The sequence below is a fragment of the Asparagus officinalis genome, chromosome 10 (genome assembly GCF_001876935.1).
Source record: "Asparagus officinalis chromosome 10, Aspof.V1, whole genome shotgun sequence".
NCBI lineage: Eukaryota > Viridiplantae > Streptophyta > Magnoliopsida > Asparagales > Asparagaceae > Asparagus > Asparagus officinalis.
In genome coordinates this window covers 38,794,122-38,821,947 of record NC_033803.1, presented here as the reverse complement: position 1 = coordinate 38,821,947, position 27,826 = coordinate 38,794,122, and the positions used below count along the sequence as shown (strand labels likewise).

The window sequence follows — 27,826 nt, the reverse complement described above, 5'->3', positions numbered from 1 at the left end:
ACAATATCTAGCTAGTAAGTATGCATTTAAAGTGAAACTCTACAACAACTTACGTATACATGGATCGAACTCACTCTGACACTTAAAAAGCAGATGCAGATTGTAAATTTGTTTCTCAGAATACCTGGGTTTCAGATTCCCGTTATAGTGACATTTAAAGACCCACACCACAAATCAAAATGGCTAGATACTGAAACACATGCAGAAAATATTTTCCCTCCATAGTTGCTTTGTTTTTCACTAAAGTGATTGCCTACTATTGAACTTTTTCACTGACTTCAAATTTCATATCCATCCCATCAACATGAACCCTAGGTAATACAAAATGCAACTTACCCATCCAGTTGCCATGACAGGATTGGAATACTTGGAAACCCAACGAACCATGACAGTTCCTACAGCCATACTTTGAGCTGCAAGAAGCATCCACCATTCTCCACTTCCCCATATTGTTGAATTGTTTCCTTCAAATGAAAGTGCTGGAACCTGCAAAATGTTGTGATTAAAATGTTTTCAGAATGAAAGCACTTGTCAATAACATCTTCATCAGCATCTTCATCCAAATCTTATCCCACCACTAGATGGTCAAATATTAAACCACAATCATTTTCATTTCTCAAATGCGACAGGAATCAATCTGCATGGAAGGCTCCTATCACTTTGTCAGTTGGATTTCCCTAGTCCACATAACCTAATTTGATGCCATTTATCGAGGTAACGGATCATCTGTGAGGAATAGCCATGACTAGCATGAGAATCTAATTGTTTTTCCAGTACCCCAACTTTCTTTTCTTTCTCTTTCATTATCTTGTTTCATTTCTACAGTCTACAGGCAAAAAACTTCAAAACAAGGAAGAAATAGGGAACAGGTGAAGAAATTATATTTATCAAAATGGAGATCATGAGCACTCTGAAATATTTATCCAAGCTGATCCTAAGCTTGCATCTTGCGTGAGAAAGACGTTTGACAAAGATAACTAACTCTAATGTTGGTGACTATTTTTTTAGTGACATTTGCCTATCTAATATTTTGTAATTCGTTTAGTGACATTTGCAAAAAATAATGTTTCCTGCTTAAATAATCATTCGGAAGTATTATACTTCCCGAATATGTTAGTATGAAACTTCTTAAAGGTCCCTGCCACTCAAGGGCGAGACACATACATTTGAGGTAGGACCTGTTCCCTACCTCCAATTTAGAAGCTCCACCCCTATACTCTAAGATAGTTGATAGTTTATTTGTAGTAGGAGATTGGTGTATAAGCTCATTTGCATGTGTTCTTTGTCTTTGAAAGAAAACATTTATGAGTTCACTATCATATTCAAATAACTAGATACTACAGATGACTTTGATGATTTTTAATTTTATTCTTACTTGCAGTCCTCATCTTCCAATGGTCATAAGTTCTTTTCAATAACTCATAAAAATTTATACATGCAACTTTTATGACATATTTGAATTTTTATTCAAATATGTACTGTTGTCATGCTGCACATATGTTTAATTTCATAACACATATATTTTGTTTAATGCTTCGAAATTATTATTTTTCTTGTTTTGATACAATGTCTATGAAAGAATTATTCCAAATAGTTTCTCTGATAGTGTGCTTAAAATGAATCAAAATCCTGGATCGACCCGTATTGCCACCACACGAAAACTTAAAATTAGGTGAAAATTGAGGATTATAACTTTATGCTCTAACATGCCTCGCCGAAACATGGACTCACACATGGATATCATGTTTTTTAATCCGATTATAAGTGTGTGGCTAGTTGGATTTCAAATTGGGTTGTCTGATATCATATTGTCTCTACCGACACCAAACTTTGAAGTTAAAAGTGAGGGTTGAGGGTTATAATTTTATATGTCATAATTTTTATACTCTAACACAACTAAATCCCAAGAGAAAAGAAAAAAATCAGCATTACTACCTCAAGAAGGAGAAGCCCAATGACACCAAGCACAAGACCAGCCGCGCCAATCGCATCAATTGATTCTCCAAATAATAGTGCTGCCAGGATGCAAACTGTCAAAGGCTGTGAGTCAATGATGACCTGCAAAATGTATGCCGAATAGAATTCAATACTTGAGGTTGTATATAGGTTACTTTAAAAATTACTATAAAAGGTAAATTGTGATTAAGTTTCCTAATTCATTTACACAAAGTATTAAATCATTTTTTTCGCTTGTCCCAAGCACAAAGTTTTATAAAGAATAAGCTATCTACTTTGCTTTGCATCTGTTATTATCTGAAAAACACATGCAAAATGAAGGAGAAATTTTTTTCTTAATAAATTTTATTCTTAGTTTAACACAAAGGAAAGAAATTTTAGTAAGAAAAAACTCTCTTTTGCTTGCATCTACTATTATCATGATTCCAAATTGTTTTTCTCGATTTTGCAATGAAGATAACATTCTTTTCGATACATCACACTGCCACAAATTCAATTTAAGAAAAAAATAACAGAAAGTAACAAGTTTAACAACATTTCAATAGCTTAAACGTGTGTCCCAAATTTTTAACCTAATTTAGGAATTACACTTTGGTGATTTGGAAAAGATTGGGAAGAAAATGCCAAATTACTAAAAAAAAATATTCAAACAATTAATAAAAAATGGGAATTAGTGTAACTTTACCCCCTTTCGATAAAGTTAACAGGATTAACTGCAGCTTAAAAATGTTGGGGGCAAATTTAAACTTCAGGCATCAAATTAAAAAAAAAGATTAACCATTAAAGCATTAAAGTGCATGTAACCTTCATATAGCCATTATGTCTATAGAGAAGTGATATATGTGAAAAAAAATCAAATATGCAGCCAACGCAATAACAGTTGACTACTTTGCTTCAACGTAAAGTGCAAATATAAAAGCAAGAAAGTTTGATAAGAGGGACCAAAGACTGAGAAATATCTCACAACAAGGCTCGGAAATTTTAGATAGTCAGAATTGTAATACTTCACAGGAATCCTCTTCCTAAATGACATCCTTGTTAGCATTCTCCTCCGAGATTGATTGTGAGAAAAAAATATAGAAAATGTTGATGTAGCAAGGTTTGAGCCTTGATCTCAACAAAACAAAAGAGCAAGTAATAAATGGAGAGGTTTACATAAAAATAACAGAGAACCGATTTTATAGATACTGATAATTTATAACAAATTATGCAAATAATTGCATAAAAGAAGTCAAACAGTTCATTGCTTATGTTTGTACTCAACCTACCATCTCTCCTCCTCATCTAGACAATTCTTTAGAATAGGAAAATTTTGAATAATTGCTTACAGGTCAAAGGGTTGACACTGCCTGACTAACAGGTCAGTCATGAAGAGCTTTCTCAATCTTAATGCACGTCACATAGTTGACCTATGGTGATTACAAAAACCTTAGGTCACTGTTATCATGACGATAATGATGACGATGATACTGATAACTTTTCTAGTAACAGTTTCAGTAACTGAACTTACACTACATGTTGTGTGCAATGTCTAAGTTTTTTTTCCAACCCAGCAGATGAACATATCAACTGTTAGGCTCATGTACCACTTCCAGTCAAGCAATCAAAGGACATACTCACCTCGGCATGATATCATTAAGGAAGTATGTAAATTTAGTCCTCCGGCATAGAAAAGCTTGAAACCTGATGCCCTTGATCTATGTAGTTATTTGTGTATCTATTAGCATGAGAAAAAATTCGATGGGTTCTTACCGTACAAGCCAAAGCAAAAGATTGACCCTTTTTTTTCTCTCCTTTCTGATAACTGAAGAAGTCATTAAAGTTAGGTGGAACATTTGGGTGCACAAACAATTAATATTTGTTGAAAGTTGGTTCCCACATTAAATGACATCAAATAACAATTCCAAGGTCCGCTATGTCACTGTTAAAACCTGGAGTACATCCAATTTTCTGAAAAAGCTGGAAGATAACATATGAAGTTTCCAGATTATAGTGGGACGGAACTAGACAATTGGATATGTCATTTTGAACATAAAAGTGTTCGTTTATGAAAACTACAATCAAAGGTTGAGAAGAAACAAAGGACCATGAAGAACAGTATTTTGAACCACACCCTGCCCCCCCCCCCCCCCCCCCCAAAAAAAAAAAAAAGAATAAAAAAACAACCAAAACACCCTCATGAGATTAGACAAAATACATAAGTATAAACCAATGGGGTTGAATGTGAGACTAGGGGTGGAAATGAACCAAATAATTAACAAATAGTTCGATAATTGTTCGAGTAACTATTCGTATCATATTTGATTCCGTAGTTCATTTACTACTAAACAAATATTTTTTAGTATTCGAGTTTACTAACAAATAGAATTTAACCAGTTATACATTCGATTCATTTGTCTATCAAACATTCGTTTAAAATTTGCTCACTTATTATTTGTATTATTGCACATATGATGTCATATTTTTAACCCACTTATCATTTCTACTTAAGTTTTTATGCACTGATTTTTAAGACTTAAATAATCTTAAATCTATTTTCTAATGAAAATTTTGACTTAAATATATATATACATCATATATTATAAAGGAATAATTTTTATTTATGAATTTAAATACTATTTGAAAATCAAATTCTTTAGCGAAATAAATATACTTTGATAATCGATAAGTATTCGTGAATATGCATGAATATTTATCAAATACCAAATGAGATGGAGATTTAGTGCAATATTATTGAAATAAGAGGTAAGGTTCAGGGTGTTTAGATAAAGGTGTAGAGAAATGCAAAGAATGGAGTTGGATATTGATTATTATGAACAAAAAAGAGGCAGACAGGGGTTTCATTATCCAAAACAATGCCAATAAGTTTATATCGAAAATATGTATACAGAGGTTTGTAGTCATATGAGTAGCTATTTAAGAATAGCTAATGATATAGGAAATGCAAAGAAATAAATAACTATACAGATTTATCACCTAGTCAAGGTAATATAATGGCTCTCCAGCATGTGTATACACCATTTACCTTCACCTAGCATATCATGCCTTGTCCAGGATCACCAAAATGAAAGCGGGAGAGGTAAGAGAAGAGCTGCTAGAAATGATGATAATGGTCATTTATCCTATTCCTTTGCTACAGAATGTGGTTGGTTGCAAACAAATAAACCTAATTTACAAGCAACAAATAAAATTACAGAGCATAAAGGAAGTGGAAACAAGAAAAGAAGACTAAACCTTTTAGAACTTGATTCATGTCGAAGATATTTACATCAAGATCTAAAACATATCTACTTTGTATTGTCTTCTCAAGCTGGGCTCATCAGCAAAGCCACATTCTAGAAGGCTGCTAATAGAATATCAGGTTGTTATAGTCTTTCAAATAAGAGGAAGTTTGCCAGTTTAAGATTTATGGGAGACTGCTAATCCTTAAAAAAAATTCATGAAATTGATCTAGTTTGGTAAATGACTACGGAAGACCATTATTACTCCTGCAACCTGTTATCTGCAGTTTATATTACACACAACACACCTGGTATCCTAGTACGGATGGGAATTCCACCTCTCTTTCAAAATCTTGGAGTCATGGACAGATTCTATGCATGAATGATTTTCAAGTAGCACCAACGTCAGAGTTTCGAAAGTGAGTTCGCTATTGAATTCTAAAAGGATATTTGGCAGGTGAATTACCATTATTTACCATTCTTCCAGACCTTTCCCAGATTGGCTTAATATCATGATGTCACTTCTAGGGAGAACATGGGAAGGGAGTTTTTGTTTGGAATGCTAAAGTTTCAAATTTTGGACTGAGAAAATTATCAAGTGAAACTAATCATCTCGTTGTACTTTCTGCTTCCTATCATGCAAATGATGGAGGCCTTGGAACATGTAAATAGACCAAGGAAAGTCATTTCATTGCCAGATCATCCTAAAAAGTTTCAAACGTTGGGGAAGTTAGGTACCAAAATGCTAAAGCCATTGGACGTATAAAGTTCGTCCTAAAATATAAATTTGCGTGTGAATGGTAATAAGGGAAATTGTAGAAAATCTCAGATGAGTAATCTTAGGGGATATTTCAGGAAAGTTAGTGGAGGAAAATCAGGGACAGATTTGTAGGAAATCTCGGATGAGTAATCTTAGGGATATTTCAGGAAAGTTAGTGGAGGAAATCAAGGTCAATAATTTGTTCCTAAGATTAAGGGAATTAACTGTAAACTTTCCTTATTTAGTGTGACAGAAATTGTATATATATATACTAGAATGAATTGTAAAGAAAATATACGGAATAAATAAAATTCAGATCCGTTTTTCTTCATCATTTTTCTTCATGGTATCAGAGCCCATCTAGGGTTTCTGAAAAAAAAACATCACCTTTGCTTCTTGTTAATCCCAACCTTAATTGCTTGTTTGTTTCTTATTTTCTCCAGCCTTCATCGCTGTTTTTCTTTTCCTATTCATTCTGATTATTATTCCACCTACTATTTGATCCTATTCAATCATGACGGACACTACATCTTCAACGCCATCGCCACAATTGTCTTCAACTGTGGCGGAAGAACAGATTACACGAAGCACAACAGAGCTTCAGAACATCCAGGCAGCATATAGACTAAATGGCAGTGGTAGGAACTGGATTATTATAGGACACTTGATTTGAACTGTGGCAAATGTGCAGTGGTCATCAAAAAGTTTATAGAAAGGGACCGAGTTTATGATTTTTTGACTGGCCTAAATTCTGAATTTGATCTTGTACGGATTCAAATTCTGAGCAGACTTGAGTTTCCCTCTCTAACTGAAGCAATATCTCTGGTTCGTGCAGAAGAGAGCCGCAGGGGCATTATGTTAGAGTCGCCTTCAACTGATAATTCTGCTCTTCTAAGCTCAAAACCTCAGAGGCTGGTACTGGACAAAGTTGCTGTGGAAAAGACCAATCAGTCAAGTGTGCATAAAGATCGTGAAGAGTTGTGGTGCACGTACTGCAAGAAAACAAGACACTCCAAAGAACGATGTTGGAAACTACATGGGAAACCATCCACAAACAGTCGTGAATGGGGACAAAAAGGTGGTCAGCAAAGGCAGGCTCCCGTGTCAGTTCAAGACTCAACTCAGGTGTTTGGAGGATTTAGTATGGCGGAAATCGAGAAGATTAGAAGTATGTTGGGGACTGTTGGAAAACCAGCAACAATTCTCAACCAACGAATCAGGGTATGTGTTCATTGACACTTTCAGGTGAGACTCTAATCTCTCTTGAACAATTCTCAACCAACGAATCAGGGTATGTGTTCATTGACACTTTCAGGTGAGACTCTAATCTCTCTTGGGTTAAATGCTTTAGATAATGAGCTTAGGAATGCCTGGATCCTTGATTCTGGTGCTACGGATCATATGACCCATACTTCAAACAAATTCAAAACTTATACCCCCTGTCCTAGCAATAGAAAGATTGTTGTTGCTGATGGTTCTACAACCACAGTAGCAGGAATAGGAGATGTCCAAGTTACCCCAAAACTGGTGCTTAAAAATATCCTTCATGTTCCCCACTTATCTACAAATCTTATTTCCATACAAAAGCTCACTAAAGATCTAACTGGCTGTGTTATATTCCATGATTCCTATTGTGAATTTCAGGACCAGGGTTCGGAGAAGAGGATTGGACTTGCTAAGGAGCATAATGGACTCTATTACTTGGATACATCAAGTCAACCGGAATTCAATAAATCTGTCATATCCACGTTGTTTTCTTCTTCCAATAAGGATGTCATCTGGTTACATCATAGGCGCCTAGGTCATGTGTCTTTTCCTGCATTGAAATTAATGTTTCCCTCTTTGCTCAAGGGGTTTGATGTTCAGTCTTTTCATTGTGATGTTTGTGAGTATGCGAAACACACTCGTGTACCATTTCCCATTAGTAATAAAAGATCTTCTTTCCCTTTCTTTTTAATCCATAGCGATATTTGGGGGCCATCAACTGTTCCAAACATCTCAGGGTCTAAGTGGTTTGTCACATTTATAGATGATTGCACAAGAGTCTCTTGGATCTATTTACTCAAAAATAAGTCTGATGTGAGTCATATTCTTCCTATCTTTCACGCAATGATTCAAAATCAATTTGGCACCAAGATAAAGCACTTTCGTTCGGATAATGCTCGTGATTATTTCAATCAAACCTTGAGTCTCTATTTCCAAAAAGAAGGAATCATACATGAATCATCCTGTATCACCACTCCACAACAAAATGGAGTGGCAGAAAGAAAAAACCGACATCTTCTTGAATGCACTAGAGCCTTATTGTTTCAACAAAATGTGCCAAAAACATATTGGGGAGAAGCTGTACTCACATCCGCTTATGTCATAAGCAGAATTCCTTCCAGGGTCTTGGGATTTCAAAGTCCACTAGAAAACCTATCCAAATTCTACCCTAATATTCGATCATCCTTCAATGCCACTCCTCGGGTTTTTGGGTGTACTTTCTTTGTCCATGTTCATAGTCATAACCGTGGGAAGTTAGATCCTCGTGCTCTTAAGTGTGTCTTTGTGGGGTACTCATCTACTCAAAAGGGTTACAAATGTTACCACCCACCTACTAGAAAGCTATATGTCTCAGCCGATGTTACATTTGTTGAAAATAAGCCCTATTTCACCACTCCTTATCTTCAGGGGGAGTTACATACACTTGAAGATAAGGAGTCAAACTTTCCACCCCTAGAGTCATCCAAATCCGAGTCGTCCAAATCTGAGTCGTCCAATTCTGAATCTCAAACATCTCAAAAAATAATTCCACAATCTGATGAGTTGGAAGAAAAAAGAGAAGGAGATGGTAAAATCTTTGACAGGTTCCGGTTTGACCAAGTGTATGCAAGGAAAGGAGATCACATTGTGACTACAAGGCAAGAACAATCCTCTGAACCAAGCTCCGGAAATGAGGTAACAATGAGTGAATCAAATCTGCATTCTACACCACCAACAGACCATCCTTCTACCAATCCTACGTTACCTTGTCCCGAGACACTTAGCCTTGACCAGGACCTACACTTGCCTATTGCTGTAAGAAAAAAGACCCGAGAATGCACAAAAAGACCCCTATACCCATTGTCTCACTTTGTGTCTTTTGAGAAATTTTCCCCAAGCCATCAAAGTTTCCTTTCCACCTTAAATACAATTTCTATTCCTAGCTCATTGTCTGAAGCATTATCAAAGAAAGAATGGAGACTTGCTATGGAAGCAGAAATGGATGCATTAGAGAAGAATGATACTTGGGAATTGGTTGATTTACCGAAAGGTAAGAAAGCAGTGGGTTGTAAGTGGGTATATACAGTAAAATTTAAGGCAGATGGGTCTCTAGAAAGCTACAAGGCGAGGTTAGTCGCGAAAGGATATACACAGACATATGGAGTAGATTATCAAGAAACGTTTGCTCCAGTAGCAAAGATGAATACAGTGAGGATTTTGCTGTCCTTGGCTGTTATTTTTGATTGGGAACTGCAACAATACGATGTAAAGAATGCCTTCCTTCATGGAGAATTAGAAGAGGAGATTTATATGAGCATTCCACCGGGATTTAGTGGGATTGACAAAAATAAGGTTTGTCGATTAAAAAAGGCATTATATGGGCTGAAACAATCCCCACGTGCTTGGTTTGGACGGTTTTCTAAGGTGATGATAGCTAGTGGCTACAAGCAAAGTCAAGGAGATCACACGCTTTTCATCAAGCATTCAGCCTCAGGGGGAGTCATTGTTTTAATTGTGTACGTGGATGACATTATAGTGACAGGAAACGATGAAGTAGAGAAGGCCTTGAAGCGGTGTCTAACCAAGGAATTTGAAATAAAAGATTTAGGAAGATTGAAGTATTTCCTTGGAATTGAGGTGGCTTGATCAAGACGGGGAATTTTTATTTCTCAACAAAAGTATGTTACAGACCTACTCAAGGAAACAGGCATGGCAGCGAGCAAACCGGTTGGAACTCCCATTGAACAAAATCACAGATTAAATGAGGCTCTTGGAGATAAGGCAGTGGATAGAGATATGTACCAAAGACTTGTTGGGAAGCTTATCTATCTCGCATATACTAGGCCAGATATAGCTTACTCGGTCAGTGTTATCAGTCAGTTTATGCATGATCCTAAAGAAGTTCACCTACAGGCAGTTTACCGAGTGCTTCATTACTTAAAGGCACATCCAGGGAAGGGAATTTTGTTCACAAAGAGATCTACAATTGATCTGGCAGTTTACACAGATGCAGATTTTGCAGGGTCACCAGTGGATAGGCGATCAACTTCAGGCTATTGTACCTTTCTTGGAGGAAACTTGATATCTTGGAGAAGCAAGAAACAGAGTGTAATGGCAAGGTCAAGTGCTGAAGCAGAGTTCAGAGCTATGGCAACAGGAATATGTGAATTATTGTGGGTCAAAATTATCCTAGAGGACCTGAAGATTCAATGGAGCAAACCTATGAAGCTATATTGTGATAACAAATCAGCTATAAGTATAGCCCACAACCCAGTGCAACATGACCGGACGAAACACATAGAGATAGACAGACACTTTATTAAAGAAAAGCTAGACAGTGGACTAATTTGTACTCCATTTGTCCCGACAGGACTTCAACTTGCAGATGTGATGACAAAGGGGCTGTGTAACAACATGTTTCATGAGAATGTTAGCAAGCTGGGAATGAATGATCTATATTCACCAGCTTGAGGGGGAGTGTAGAAAATCTCAGATGAGTAATCTTAGGGGATATTTCAGGAAAGTTAGTGGAGGAAAATCAAGGACAGATTTGTAGGAAATCTCGGATGAGTAATCTTAGGGATATTTCAGGAAAGTTAGTAGAGGAAATCAAGGTCAATAATTTGTTCCTAAGATTAAGGGAATTAACTGTAAACTTTCCTTATTTAGTGTGACAGAAATTGTATATATATATACTAGAATGAATTGTAAAGAAAATATACGGAATTAATAAAATTCAGATCCGTTTTTCTTCATCATTTTTCTTCAGAAATATCATTTCCTAAATATCCTCAGAGGGAAGAATGTCAATAAAACAGAAAGTGTTATGCGTAAAATAAGAAAGAGATGAAACTATTAAGCATATTTATCTTGCTAGAGAAATTATGGGAGGGAAGAAAATAGATTCACATAACAATGGACGGATGATCTTCGTCTTGATAGTCTCTATGATCAATTAGGATGTTAAAGACAGTCAGAGAGCAATAAGATTTGTGAAATAAGGTCTCTCATTCATAAAATCATGGAAGAAATAATTTTAAAATTCCTTGACAATTCTGTTTTCTTTCTTAGAGATAATTCAATAGATGTTTGGATACGTGTTAAAAGGCAAAAAAAAAAAAGAGTTGTTCTGATACACGATTTTAAAACACCTTCATCTACTCTCAGTTATCTTGACTCGGTCTTGTGTGACCAAATCAACGTTCTCAGTTGTGAAAAACGTGGAAAACGTGGGAAATGGGTTGTTGAGAGAAAATCTCTCAGGGGCAGTTATGAGGGGGTGAAGATGATGGGTTTGGCCCCTATAAAGGAGGAGTGTTCTCCTTGAGAAAATACAACAAAAACGAATCAAACCCTCTACCTGTTACCGGAGCCCCCTCAAAGAAATCTGTCGTTCTTTCTCTTATTCTCTGCAAGCGATCACTAGTATCAGAGCTGGAGGTTCTCCACCATCTTCAAATCCCGCTGCCATTTTTCCCAACAAAGAAGAAGCACTCTCTCTCTTCAGCTACTTGAGCAAGTACGTGACTCTCTTGAGGTCTGTCAATCACTCGTTTATTTATTTATTTTTAGCCAAGCACATCCAGCTAGCAAACCTTACAGCCTCACAACCTACATGTTCATAGCCTTATAACTTGATAACATCCAGCTAGCAGACCTTATAGCCTCATAGCCTACATGTTCATAGCCTCATAGCCTGACCTAGCCTGACCTACTCCTACTCACAAATCCGCCGGCCTACTGTTCATAGCCTATTCATAGATCCGCCGGCCTACAGTTCATAGCTTGTTCATAGCTGATAAGCACATCCAGCCTGGCCTATATCAACAAGAGTCTGGCCTACATCTACAAGGCTAAGGTTAAGGCCGGCGGGTCCCATTACCGCTGCATCTGGGGAAGGTGACTAACCCTCACGGCGACAAAACTTCGACAAGTGATTCTTTGGTCAACACCACCAAGTGACAATCTCGCTTAAATTGGAGCCTCTTTCATCAACTCGGAACAGTCAGGTTCATTTTAATTTATTTTTTATCTAACTTTATTTTATTTTAGTATAACTGTCTTTATACCAACCTTATACATATTTAAAAATTGGATTTCAGTTTTAGTTCTCTTCCAAATGGCTAGTAAATTCGTTCTATCAGAACTAGAAAAAATTGACAAATTTAATGGCAGTAATTATGATATGTGGCATAGAAAAATAGGATATGCTCTTATTCATGACAATATTGATGATGTAATTGAAATCACTGCTCCAACCCTTACTGATAAATCTATACCTGAAGAAAAAAAAGGGTTTGAACAGTGGAAGTCGAAAGATAAAAAGCAAAAAGCCTAATGCTCATGTTCATGGAAGATAACTTAATCAAATTTTTGAAACTTATAAGACTTCCATAGACATGTGGAATGCTATAAAAGAAAAATACGATACCGCTTCTAAAGTTAACATTCAACTCCTCTTGCATAAGTATAATTCTTGTCGTATGCAAGAGGGAGACAATATCGTAGAACATATAAATAAGATGATTGTTATGGCTAAGGACTAATTCACTGCTGGGACCGAAATCCCAAAAAGAATGCAAGTGGAAACCATTTTGAATAGTCACCCTTATTCCCTTACTATGGTTGCCACTAAATTAAGAATGAACCATACCGTTAAATTTGTCACTGATCTTCCTATGCACCTAGCGATAGAACATGACTTAATAGCCAGTAGGAAATAACCAAAACTGAATATGATGCAGCAAGAGCTGAATTATGTTTGCCGGAGATATAATACTGGAAGCTATAAAAACTCTGGTTCTAGTAAACCATAACCACGATGACCGAAATCGCAACAGTTCAAGAGAAAGAAAGTACCTCGTGGAGCCTGCTACAATTGTGAAAAGTTCGGGCATTTCAAGACTACTTGCCCGTAAGGTGAAAGGCAGGAGAATGAGGGAGGCTATAAGCATTCAGAACAAGAGGGAACTAGCAAAAGAGAATTCGTCGGTGTGACGAAATACAATGCTGTGATGACGAATATCAACGGTTGGTGGATCGACTCCGGTGCGATCAGACATATCGCAAAGGAGAAGAATGGAGTCATAGAATTCACCGAGCTGAAGAAAGGAGAACAGAGAATCTATATGGGAAATAATACATATCTCGATGTAAAAGGTATTGGTCCGTATAGATTGGATCTTAGGGATAGTATTCTTGTTCTCAAAGATGTGTTCTATGCACCAGGAATTCGACGCAATCTGATCTTTATTACCAGCTTGATGAAGAAAGGACTAAAAATTAAGTTCTACAATAACCGGGTTTCTATAGGAAAAAATAATAAAATGCATGTTATGGCAAAATATGTGCCCGAGCATGAATTATGCATTCTTCCAGTAGTTTGTAATAATTCTAATAATAAATTTTTGAATTTGAACTACTTATCTTGTTATATTTCTGAGTCCGAATTGTGACATTCTAGATTAGGACATGCTAATATTTTAAAAATAAAAAAACTTATCAGAATGAACTTACTTCCTGTACTATCTAATGTTCAATTGTCACCATGTGAACATTGTTTAACTGAGGAAATGACTAAAACATATTTTTTTTACGGACAAAGAGCCAATGAACTTTTAGGGTTGATACACTCGAATATTTATGATACCCTAAGTGTCAAAACTCATACTAATAAAGAATATTTTATTACTTTTATAGATGATTATTTCAAATTTGCACATGTCTATCTTATATCTAGAAAATTAGAAGCTCTTGACTGTTTTAAGAGATATAAGACAAAAGTTAAAAACCAACTTGAAATGAAAATTAAAATTTTAAAAACTGATAGAGGTGGGGAATATAACTCTAAAAAATTTAATAGTTATTGTATTCAGTATGGAATTAAAAGGCATACAATAATGCCGCATACGTCACAACAAAATGGTGTTACTGAAAGAAAGAACAAAACATTACTGAATGTAGTTAGATGCATATTGTCTCATTGTGGTCTCTCCAAAAACTTTTAGGAAGAAGTATTTTTAATTGTAAACTATATTCTAAATAGAATTTTCATCAAATCAGTTATATCTACACCTTATGAGTTATGGAATGGGAGGGAACTTAATCTGAGTCATCTCAGGAAGTGGGGATCTATAGCCTATGTTCTCATTCCATATCAACTTAGAGATAAGTTAAATTTTAAAACAGCAAAGTGTTCTTAAGTTCTACAATAAAGAAAAAGGGATCATTGAAAGCAGATATGCTACATATCTAGAGAACCTAGAGGAAGAGGAACAAGTTTAAGAGAAAACAGAACATCTAGCTGTAACAGATGATTATTACGGTGTTGTTTCCACTAATGACCTTGATATTGTGAATGAACCTAACCTTAAAAATGATGAAATACCTGTAAAAAATAATGTACCTCATCAACCGGTTGTAGGCAACAAAAGGTCAAGAACACAACCTTCATGGATGGATGATTACTATTTGTATTCATGTGAGTCATTTTGTTTTTCGCTAGATACAAATATAGAAGAACAATATCCCTTAATCTTCTCTGATGCGATAAAATCGCATGAATTAGTTTTATGACTAGAATCCATGAGAGAAGAACTTGATTCTATAGAAAAGAATAAGGTATGGGAGATATGTGATCTACCGAAAAATAAAAAAGCTATAGGATGCAAATGAGTGCTTAAAAAGAAATATCGTGTTGATGGATCTATTGATAAATTCAAAGCATAATTAGTTGCTAAGGGTTACAACCAGAAGGCATGAATAGATTTTTAAGAGATGTATTCTCCTGTAGCTAAATTTGTATCCATTAGAATTATTTTGGCTATTGTTGCATATCTTAATTTAGAGTTATTCTAAATGGATGTTAAAACTGCATTCCGTAACGAAGAATTGAAGGAAGCGATATATATGTAACAGCCTGAAGGTTTTCAGATGAAAGAACAAGAACATAAAGATTATAAATTAATGAAATCTCTATACATTTTAAAACAGTTTTCTAAACAATGGTATCTCAAATTTCATGATGCAATAACTAAACTTAATTTTATTTAAAATAAATTGGATAATTGTGTATATGTGTTGAAAAGTGGGAGCAATTTTATTATATTATCATTATATATGGATTATATATCGCTAGCTGGAAATGACATAGAAATGTTGAATAAAATCAAGGCAGATCTCAGTGAAGAGTTTGAGATGAAAGACATCGGAGATGCATCAAATATTATTGGAATTCAAATAATTCAAGATAGAAAGTCTAGAATGCTAAGTTTAAACCAAGAAAAATATTTAAGATCAATTCTTAAAAGGTTTGAAATGAAGAATTTCAATCCGACACCAACTCCGTTGGTCATGGGAAAGAGATTATGTAAAGAACAAAGTCCTGAAGAGGGGTATAAGCCATTAGATGTTCCTTATGCTCAAGCAATTGGAAGCTTGATGTATGCAATGTTATGCACCAGACCTGATATAGCTTATGTTGTAAGTCTAGTCAGTCAATATCAAAGTAATCCAGGACCAGCACATTGGGAAGCTGTTAAAAGGATTATGAAGTATATCAGAAGTACATTGACTCATACATTAGTTTATCAAGCCGATTCACTTGATCTCCTCGGTTACTCCGATGCTGATTTTGGAGGTGATAAAGATGATGGAAAGCCCACTTAGGGACACTTATTCATCTTTGGAAGAGTTGTTTCTTGGAGTGGTAAGAAATAAGGGTGTTGCTAGATATACGAAAAATACTGAATATATAGCTTGCAGTATGGTAACTACACATGTTATCTGGATAAGACGATTTTTGATTGATCTAGATCTTAATTTGTTAGAATGACCTATTGATATTTATTGTGATAATCAAGCAGCAATCACCTTAATCAAGAGTGGCGCGAATAGCTCTAAAGGAAAACACATTGAGATCCAGTATCACTATATTCAAGATAGTGTAGAAAAGGAAGAAGTCCCTACTACATATATGATTGTTGATCCTTTGACAAAAGGAAAACTAGCAGAATCTTTTATCAAACATGTAAGTTTGATGGAACTTAGGAATAAGTAAGTCTAAGTAAAATTTTATGAATAATGAAATAAGAGTTATTCTCTATGAATAGTGGGAGTAATGGTAAGAAGAAACATCTGATCTCACGGATAGTGAGAGGCATATCACTTGGTTAATTTGGTCAAGTGAGAGATGTTATCTTGACTCGGTCTTGTGTGACCAAATCAACGTTCTTAGTTGTGAAAAACGTGGAAAACGTGGAAAATGGGTTGTTGAGAGAAAATCTCTCAGGGGCAGTTATGAGGAGGTGAAGATGATGGGTTTGGCCCCTATAAAAGGAGGAGTGTTCTCCTTGAGAAAATACAACAAAAACGAATCAAACCCTCTACCTGTTACTGGAGTCCCCTCAAAGAAATCTGTCGTTCTTTCTCTTCTTCTCTGCAGGCGATCACTCTCCACTTAGACTAAGTTATAATCGAGACGAGCTAATGCCTCACTTCACACTCCTAGTTGAAATGACTAGATTTTTCATCTCTATGAGAATCTACGTCAAGATATAAGGTGCGCAAAACGTAGAACTCTAAGAATTCAAAATAATGCAATAAACAACTGATGTCTAAACCCAACACATTACTGCCATAAATCTATAGGATCAGAAAATTGGCACATACACTTCCCAATCCCGCCGATGTCTTCTGCAGCCCCTCAGCAAGAAACCCCTGAAATCAGTCAAAACCCAATTCCATCAATTACCCGACAAATCAATCAAACAACCAAACAAACTCCAATCAAACTAAATCCAGTTCAATTCAATTTACCTCCTGCCCACCTGAAAGCAGGCAGCATCCACAAGAGCAAACATTCCGATTGAAACCCAAGCAAGAAATCCAGCAGGCTGTGGCCTTCCCTTAGCCGCCGCAAACCCAACAAGCAAAGCCCCCGCCGGAATTAGCCGGAACGAAGCCACGAAGAACGGGCCTGTCTTCGGTATCACCCCCTTCATTGCCACCATGGCCGTCCCCCAAAAGAAGAAGGGGGACACCAAAAGAAGCCACTCCAAGATCTTGCTCACCCCATCTTTTTCTTCTTGTTTAGCTTTCGATTCGATATCGAAGCTCGAGGGTTGAAGGAGTGAGTTTGGGTCTTCGGAGACAAGGCATTCAACGTCGGTTCCGGTGCCGACGCAGTCGAGGTCGGAGTCCGAGGTTGGGGTGCAATGGACCATGATGGGTCTGGGTCTCTTTTGGGGTTTGAAGAGAAGAGGGGTTGTTGAATTGGTGACGGGTTTTGTTGAGAGGGAAACATTGTGGAGTTTGGTTTTGGTTGGTGATGATGGGAATTGGAAATTGGGGAGTAGGAGGAAGGAGGAAGTGGAGATTGTTGACATTTTCGTTGGGTTTTTAATTTTAATTTTTTTAGGGGGATGAATTGTTTATTGGTTGTTTGTTGAGGAAGAAGAGGATTGGGAGTGTGGAGGTAGGCGTGCGCTCCAGTCGATACCTGGTGATCTGGTGGAGATTATTGCCTTTGCTGAATGTGTTTTTTTCACTGTTTTTACCATTCGTATACGTGATCTGCTGCATTCTTGTGACGGCCCTGATTTCTCATGAGGGGACAAGGTGAATCTGAAGATATCAAATCTGTAATGTGCAAAGATACGTTTTACTATCACAGTAATTGGCTAAAATATCAAATTGGTATTTTTATACGAACCATTTTGCCAGTTTGGTATTGTTAAAAACTCCGGCGACGATAAGGCATTTAATCTCGTCCTTTTTGTCAATAAGACTCTTTTCTCAAAATTCCGACGAGAAAATTTGTTTTTAACCCCCTTATCTCCCAATTTTATTAAATTTATACCCTCCCTCTCCTCCTCCTCCTCCTCCTCCTCCTCCTCCTCCCTTTCCCTTCAGCGCACCATCGTCCTCCTCTCCTCTCCTCCGTCTCCATCTCCCTCCGATGGGTCAACCTCGGCCCCCTCATCCCACTCCTCTCCTCCTCCTCCTCCTCCTCCTCTCCCATTCATCTCTCCTCTCTCTCCTCCTCCTCCTCTCTCATTCCCCACTCCCTCCAGTGACGCCGGGGACAGGCCCATTCCCCTCTCCCTCCAATACGCCGGGGACCGGCTCCAATCCCTTCAGATCAGGACAGAGTTGGTGTGGTGGCGAAGAGCGGTCTCCAGGATGCGCTTTATTATGTCGTGTGGATGGAGAGGCAGATTGTTCTGTCGTTCAGACGTCGGGGAGCTGCTATAATCCTAACAGCCTCCAAGCTCATGCTTCGTACGCGTTCAATAGCTACTACCAGAAGAATCCGGCGCCAACCTGTTGTGATTTTGGAGGAGCAGCCACACTTGTAACCACCAATCCAAGTAAGCATTTCACTCACATGCTTCTAACTGTGGATGATGATCTAGACACATGGATGTTCAAATCAATGCATGTTCATATTAGCAATTGATGCATGTATATCTTAAGAGCGTGAAAACTTCGCCATTTTTTCCATTGACAGTCTTAACTACATGTCATGTACAATTGTAGACATTCATTAGTGACAGTTCTTCTTCTTCTTCTTCTTCTTCTTAACTACATGTCATGTACAATTGTAGACATTCATTAGTGACAGTTCTTCTTCTTCTTCTTCTTCTTCAAGAGCGTGAAAACTTCGCCATTTTTTCCATTGACAATCTTAACTACATGTCATGTACAATTGTAGACATTCATTAGTGACAGTTCTTCTTCTTCTTCTTCTTCTTCTTCTTCTTCTACTTATTCTTCTATCTTTTGCTAAAATTGACTTGCAACAGATATCCTTACACATGAGCATTATTAGTCCCCGAAGTCACTGGAGGGAGAGGGGAATGGGAGAGGAGGAGGAGGAGGAGAGGGAGGAGAGGGGAATGGAGGAGGAGGAGGGGATGAGGGGGCCGAGGTTGACCCAGAGGAGGGAGATGGGGACGGAGGAGAGGAGAAGGAGGACAATGGTGCACTGGAGGGAGAGAGGAATGAGAGAGGAGGAGGAGGACGAGGAGAGGGAGGGTAAAAATTTAATAAATCTGGGAGATATGGGGGTTAAAAACAAATTTTCTCGCCGGAATTTTGAGAAAAGTGACTTATTGACAAAAAGCACGAGATTAAATGCCTTATCGTCGCCGGAGTTTTTTAAAATGCTAAACTGGCAAAATGGTTCGTATAAAAATACCAATTTGGTATTTTAGCCCACAATAATTTCTCTCTAGTGGAATCAACAATAATCAAGTGTATATACAAAGCAGATAAAATAAGGATAAGAATATAATAAACATGATAAAAGAAAGAGATATTAAAATAATAATAATCATGTTCCAACTGAAAATAAGACATAACTACTGTGGAGTAAAAATAAACTACTAATAATAACTAATGATGGAAGCTAAGTCGATACTCCATCAATCTACGGCTCTTCTAACGTCCCACTCGTTGCCTGAAAAGAGGGGAAACGACGATCGTCAAAGCGCTAGCGAGAACATCTCCACCGCCCCTAGGGGGAGGGGGTAGGTGTAGAAAAATACAAGTTAGTACATATAGATATATAAATCATCTATCCTAAACTAAAAAAATGATATTTAGAAATCCACAACACGAGAATGGGTACGTCGAGCAAAATAATCCAAACAAGAAAACCCTCATGTATATACCTCGTATCTCAAATTGTAAATCGCTAAATACCAACTCCAAGATCCTATGAATAAAAGGGTAAATAAAAGCAATACAATTTTTAAACTTCATCCAATACAAGTCATGTCAAATACCTCACACTACCCTCGGGTAGTGGCGCAGTCACAGGTATAATAATCCGGTAAAAGAAACTCGCATAATATATGTCGTGTATGACAACCTCTTACTTATACCCTACTCTCAGGGTAATTGACATGGGAGCATGAATGCAATATATGTGATTCTCTATCAGAAAATAATAACGCTGAGTAAGTTGCTCACAAACTCCTGTGGCATCACCAACCTTACTCAATCGCCTTATGGAAATAGACATATCACCCTATTCTGAAAAACAATGATGCACAACGGAGTGTAGTCTACTGCGATCTCATTGCAGTATACAACTAGCCACCCTAAGTGTAGTCTACCGCGGTCTCATTACGATATTCTAACTAACCCACTCAAGCATCCAAAATATCATAAAATGCAATATATGTTATTTTCTAACATGACAAACTCAAAATATAGGTTACGCATCTCCAAACGCTCATGCGTGCTCAAATCCAATACGTGTACTCTCGTACACAATGCACGTGTATCGATGTGCGACTCGTACTTCGTATGTGCGGTCAAAACATGTGAGAAAAGAACAAGGTTCGCAAAAATGCCCAGACCTGTCGACCGATCATATGCCATCGGCCGACTAATGGATTGCACAAATCATGCACAAGTTCCTTGATCGGTCGACTGGTGGTCCATGACCGGTCGACCGACCAGAGCAAATACAAATCCTACTAACAGTTTATCGGTCAACTGATCATCCTTGATCGGTCGACCGACTAGAAGTAAAAAAATACAGTTTTCTAAAACAGTCTGATATTCTCATAAATTCATTAAAATCAAAAATTCTTAGTAAAACTCATGTGTTAAAACTTGTTTAAGGGATATTAGGGTATATTCAACTACATAAAATCACAAATATCAAATTCAATTAAAATCTAAACACCCTAACATGTTTATAAGTTTAAATCCATCGTGAAAACAAACAACTTTAACAAAAACTCTTGTTGAACCAAGTTCAAATCTTAAACCCAAAACTGAGAATTCGTTTTATATCTTTTCAAATCAAACAGATTCAATCTTTATATCATATAGTTTGAAAAGAGTGATTTTTATACATAAACTAGGTTTTAAAGATCGATAAACCAAATAAAAATATTTAAATACAAGGGATGGGTTTGGAGGAGATGAAACTCGCCTCAACAAGTCATCCAGAACTTCCAAACACGCGTGAGAACGATCCTCCTTCACCAAAAGCAGCGGATGTCGCCATCCTCTTAATTTTCGCTTCTCAAAGCTCTCAAAGTTCACCAAAATAAGTTCTAGGGTTTTGAGGGGAGAGGGTGGCTGATTGTTCACGTGGAAGATGATGAAAAACAGGAGAAACATCGGGTTTATATAGTTATGTACACAAACGGGCCGAACTGAAATAAAACTGACCCAAAAATAGAACTCAGGTTCTTGCACCCGTCGGTCGACTGATGGTTAGGCATTAGTTGACCGGCCAATGGTCATTGGTCGACTGATCCCTACGCATCAGTTGACCAGCCAGAGGCTAATTTTAGCCGACTATTCCTATGCATACATGCATGTTTTCACTTGTACATACTCATATACATACTTAATCGATCTCAAATTGATTTCTATCATGCTCATTCATCACAGAATGGTATTAATCATATTAAAAAATCATTTATCACTATTTATCATAATATTTTCAAAATTACGGGATTTTACATTCAACCCCAGAAGAATTCCTTTCTCGAAATTCTATAATCGTATCTTAGAGATTAATAATACAAAAGAAGCACGTTGAGGGGATAATCCAGACAAGGAAACCCTCATATACACATGTTGTACCATTAATCTCCATTTATGAATCACAAGCGATATTTACACTTAACAATCTAGAATGTGAATACTCTCACTTAACCCCTAATTAAGCGGACCTAGTACGTCAGGTGAAAAATCCAAAGAAGGAACCCCCATGTATATAACATGTGTTCCGAATGATTAGAAGTTAAGTGTTAATACCCACATTCCAGCATTAACTATAAATGCGGCTATACTGATAATCATGAACACAACAATAATATAACTCAGAATATACCTGCTCAAACAGGTACGGGTAGTCGTGACGCATATCCTCCTCGCATTCCCAAGAAGCTTCCTCAGCTCCTTTCCGGTTCCACTGCACTTTGACTAACAAAATCACTTTATTTCTGAGTCTCTTATCCTCTCTGGCAAGAATACGAACTGAGATCTCAATGGTGGTCAAATCTGCCTAAAGCTCTAAATCTGGTGCGTCAAACACCCTCTGGAGCTCCTCATCGCGTAAATGCTTCTTGAGCATAGAACATGAAAGACATCGTGGACTCCCGACATTGATGCTGGAAGATCGAGTCTATACAAAATAGCTCCAACACGTTCCACAATCTAGAACGAAGCAATATATCTCGGGGCAAGCTTTTCCCGTCTGCCAAATCGCTGGACACCCTTCATCGGTAATACTTTTAGCAAAACATAGTCCCCAACTTGGAACTCTAATGTTCATCGTCTTTGATCTGTGTAACTCTTTTGTGGACTCTGGGCTACAAGAATATGCTCCCGAATCAATGCTATCTTCTTCAAAGTTTGTCTAACCAAATCTAGTCCAAGTAGCAAGCTATCCTCCGGTTCTACCCAACAAATCGGGGATCTACAAGGCCTCCCATACAATGCCTCATAAAGAGCCATACCTATCGTCGATTGATAATTGTTGTAATATGCAAACTCAATCAATGGAATATGGTCCTCCCAGTTGCCATGAAAATCAATAACACATGTCCGCAATATGTCCTCTAACACTTGGTTGACCCTCTCTACTTGGCCATCTGTTTGTAGGTGAAAAACATTACTATATGATAGCTAGCTGCCAAAAGAATTCTGAAAACTCTTCTAGAAATGAGATGTGAAAACTAAGCTATGATTCGACACAATGGTCTTTGGAACTCCATGCAAACGTACTATCTCCTGGATGAAAATTCTTGCGTAAGTCTCCGCCGTGTATGTCGTCTTAACTGTCAAGAAGTGCGCCGACTTTGTTAATCGATCAACAATCACCCAAATTGAATCGTTTCCTTTGTTAGACCTCGACAATCCTACAATAAAATCTATCGAAATATCTACCTACTTCCACTCAAGAATGGGTAAGAGTTGTAGAGTTCCTGTGGGTCTTTGATGTTTTGCCTTCACTTGCTGACAAGTGAAACACTTTGCTACATACTCCGCAATATCCCTACGCATGCCTCTCCACTAAAATTATCTCTTTAGGTCTTTGTACATCTTGGTTGTGCCTAGATGCACAATATATCTGGTATGGTGTGTCTCATCAAATAGGTCCTTCTTTAGCTTCGGATTATCCGGCACTATCAATCGACCCTTCACCGAAGGCCTCCATCTACTCTGATGGTCTGATCTGCCTTGGGCTCTTTGGTAATCTCTCCCTTTCAGGTTTAAATCCAAGTGTCCTTTAATTGAGCGCTGATCACTCGGTCCATCCACGATGGTTGCACAGCTAACGCTCCCAAAAATGCGTCGCATCCGCCGATCTTTGGCCTAAAGTCAAACTGGCTGAGTGTACGAAGGTCTTAATATAATGAACACCTCAAAGATACAATCCTGTGATGACGCTTCCTACTCAAAGCATTAACTACGATGTTCACCTTCCCCAGATGATACTGCAGTGCGAACTCGTAATCTTTGATGAACTCGACCCATCATCGCTGCTACTGGTTGAGTTCCATCTGAGAGAAGAAGTACTTTAGACTCTAGTGATCAGTGAATAGCTCGAACTGAACTCCATAAAGATAATGTCTTCACGTCTTAAGTGCGAATACCACTGTTGCCAGCTCCAAATCGTGCATGGGATAGTTCTTCTCATGAGTCCTCAACTGTCATGAAATGTACACAACTCTTCTGTGAGTCTCATCAAAATGCCTCCTAGTCCTAACAAAGATGCATCTGTGTAGATAACAAAGGTCTTTGTCACTGCTCGGGATGATCAACATTAACGCTATAGTCAACTTGGCCTTCAAAGGCTCAAAGGCTTTCTAACACTCTAGCCCCCAAACAAACTAAACATCCTTCTTCGTAAGGCGTGTCAGTAGAGTAGCAATCTTCAAAAAGTCCTGGATAAATTTCCTGTAGTAGCCCATAAGTCCCAAAAAGCTGTGAATCTCTGTAACAGTCTTCGACGGCTCCCAATCAATAATGGCCTCGACTTTAGCTGGATCAATTGTAATGCCATCATTGCTAATGACATGGCCTAAAAATCTAACATTCGAAAGCCAAAACTAGCATTTGCTAAACTTAGCATACAACTGGTGCTCCCGTGAAGTTTGTAATGCCAAATGAAGATGCTGCTCGTGCTCAGCCTCTGACTTCAAGTAGATGAGGATGTTGTCAAAGAAGACGATCATGAACTGGTCTAAGTATGGACGAAAAACCTGATTCATCAAGTCCATGAATACTACAGGTGCATTAGTCAGCCAAAATGGAATAACAAGAAACTCAAAAGATCCATATCGAGTCAAAAGGCGATCTTAGGAATATCCATCTCCCGTTCACGCAACTGATGATAGCTAGATCGAAGATCAATCTTCGAGAAACAATATGCTCCCTATAACTGGTCGAATAAGTCATTAATCCTCGATAGTGGATACCTGTTTCGGATTGTGACCTTATTCAACTCACGATAATCTATGCACAAACAAAGATTGTCGTCCTTCTTCTTCATGAAAAGGACCGATGCTCCCCATGGAGAATGACTCCGATGAATAAAACCTTGAGAAATGAGCTCCTCCAACTGAATATGTAGCTCCCTCATCACAATAGGTGTCATACGATAAGATACTTGGGATATCGGTGCTGTACCCAGCTACAACTCGATGCAGAACTCAACCCCTCTCACTGGAGGCAATTTAGGTATGTCCTGAAAGACATCCTGATACTTTGAGACTACTCTGGTCTCGCTCAAATTGGCATCCTGATCCCACAATATCACCTCCTCGACGTACGCCAGAATAACTCCGCGAACTGGTTTCCCTGTAAGATCGCTACAACCAACTCAGTCCCATCGGACGCTCGCAAACTGGCTGTTTTTGTAAACAGTTGATACTGATATGGTAGGAAGATAGTCAATCCATACCAAGAATCACATCGAAGTTGGACATACGCAAGACGATCAATCGACTACGAACTCAGACTCGTCTAAGTTGACAACACATCTCCTACAGATGTTCTCTAGAAGCGACACATCACCTAGAGGGGTAGAAACTAACAAGGGAATGTCTAAAGGCTGTGCTACTAGCTGGAGTCTAATCATGAAATCATAAGAGATGAGCGAATGTGAAGCTCCGGAATCAAAAAGAATACGGGTTGGGAATGAGTTCACAAAGAATGTACCTTTCACTACGGCCCCGCTCGCACTATGATCACGTGGTATGACTGCATATACTCTGCATGAAGCTGCGGTCTACTGTACTGAAGGATCTGGGGTATGCGAAACTATCTGCCCTTACGATATCTCTTGAATAGCTCGCACATGTCCCTCTATCCTCGGAACTGCTAGTGGTGTCTCAAGTCTCAGTTGCTAGCCCTCTCCTTGGCCCTATCCATGATTCTGCTACTGACCCTGATTCTTGCCCTGCTACTGGGGTCCTCCGGGTTCTGAAAATGGTCTTTTATTCTTGCCCTTGTCTCCGAACTACCCCGCTCTAGCAATCCCTTCTTTGCCCTTTTGGAACATGACAGTCTATGTCTCCTGTGAGATGGCGGCATCATCAACCTCCCGCACTGAATGAAATCGTCTGGATACTAGATGACGATGTAAGCTCGGGTGAAGTCCCATCAAAAATATCTAAGCCTGATGCTCTATGGTCTGCCACATGCCCGTAAATCGGAGTAGTCCCACAAACTTGCTCTCATAATCGGCTACAGACATATGTCTCCCTGCTCTAGCTGGGCTAACTCTAACTCCTTCCCGGCCTTAGCCGCTAAAGATACATACTGCCCATCGAAGAAATAAATGAAGTCCTCCCAGGTAAGTGTCATACGCTGCTTCGGTGTGAACTAAAGTCGGTACCACCCTCCGGTGTCGCCCTTAAGGCTGAAAGCTGCCAATCTCTGCTTCTAAACTGAATCAACGTTAAGCATATCTAAAATGCTTCCCATTTATTCCTTCCACTTATGGGCTGCAAGCAAATCTAACATGCCTTGGAACTCTGGTGCTCTTATCTTCTGATATATTTCCACCAGACAGAGCCAAGCCTCCTACTTGGTGGCCCTATCAACTGCTGGTAGTGGTGGTGGTGTGACTTCTGGTGTTTCCTCTGTAATAGGTTCAGCTGGCGAAACCTGATTTGCTATTTGCTGCTAACCGAGCTACAAACAGTGCTATGAGATCGATCAGATTCTGTGGAGCCTGCTGCAGCTCGGGCTCTGGCTCAGCTTGCCCAGCTTCCTAAGGACGGGTTCCTCTATGACCACGTCCTTGTCCTGATATCTATAAATTCAGGTGTAGAGCTTATTAGACACAGTAAATGAGATCTCGAGCATATATAACATAACATATAACAATAAATAAATCATATCACATATCATTCTTAGCATACTTTGTAATCAAAGTAAGATAGTTATCATAAAAAAATTCATAATTTACACGGGTAGGTAGCTGCAGTCACAGGTATAATAATCTGGTAAAAGAAACTCGTATGACATATGTCGTGTATGACAACCTCAGACTTATACCCTACTCTTGGGGTAATTAACACGGGACCATGAATGCAATCTATGTGATTCTCTATCAGAAAATAATAATGCTGAGTAAGGCGCTCACAAACTCCTGTGGCATCATCTACCTTACTAAATCGCCCTGTGGAAATAGGCATATCACCCTATTCTAGAAAACAATGATGCACAACGGAGTGTAGTCTACTGTGGTCTCATTACAGTATACCAACTAGCCACCCTGAGTGTAGTCTACCGCGATCTCATTGCGGTATTCCAACTAACCCACTCAAGCATCCAATATATCATAAAATGCAATATATGTTATTTTCAAACATGACAAACTCAAAATATAGGTTACGCATCTCCAAACGCTTGTGCGTACTCAAATCCAATATGTGTACTCTCGTACACAAGACACGTGTATCGATGTGTGACTCGTACTTCATATGTGTGGTCGAAACATGAGAGAAAAGAACAAGATTCGCAAAATGCCCAGACTAGTCGACCGAGACTAGTCGACCAATCATGTGCCATCGGTCGACTGATGGCTTGCACAAATCATGCAAAAGTTCCTTGATCGGTCGACTAGTGGTCCATGACCGATCGACCGACCAGAGCAAATACAAATCCTACTAATAGTTTATCAGTCAACTGATTATCCTTGATCGATCGACCAACCAGAAGTAAAAAAATATAGTTTTCTAAAACAATCTGATATTCTCGTAAATTCATTAAAAATCAAAATTTCTCAGTAAAACTCATGTGTTAAAACTTTTTTAAGGGATATTAGGGTTTATTCAACTACATGAAATCACAAATATCAAATTTAATTGAAATCTAAACACCCTAACATGTTTATAAGTGTAAATCCATCGTGAAAACAAACAACTTTAACAAAAACTCTTGTTGAACCAAGTTCGAATCTTAAACCCAAAACTGAGAATTTGTTTTATATCTTTTCAAATCAAAAAGATTTAATCTTTATATCATATAGTTTGAAAAGAGTGATTTTTATACATAAACTAGGTTTTAAAGATCAATAAAACTAAATAAAAACATTTAAATACAGGGGATGAGTTTGGAGGAGATGAAACTCGTCTCAACAAGTCATGCTGAACTT

The 27,826-nt window shown here is 38.0% G+C and overlaps 1 protein-coding gene across 1 annotated transcript; it reads right to left on the bottom strand.

Annotated features, from left to right (window-relative positions):
* On the bottom strand, positions 9-17,698 carry LOC109826283 (WAT1-related protein At3g02690, chloroplastic-like). The gene is made up of 4 exons (XM_020393295.1): positions 17,010-17,698; positions 16,852-16,899; positions 1,936-2,058; positions 9-486 (listed from the first exon to the last, which is right to left on the bottom strand). Exons 1-4 carry the CDS (start codon positions 17,565-17,567, stop codon positions 286-288), a joined length of 930 nt encoding a protein of 309 aa, XP_020248884.1. The 5' UTR covers positions 17,568-17,698; the 3' UTR covers positions 9-285.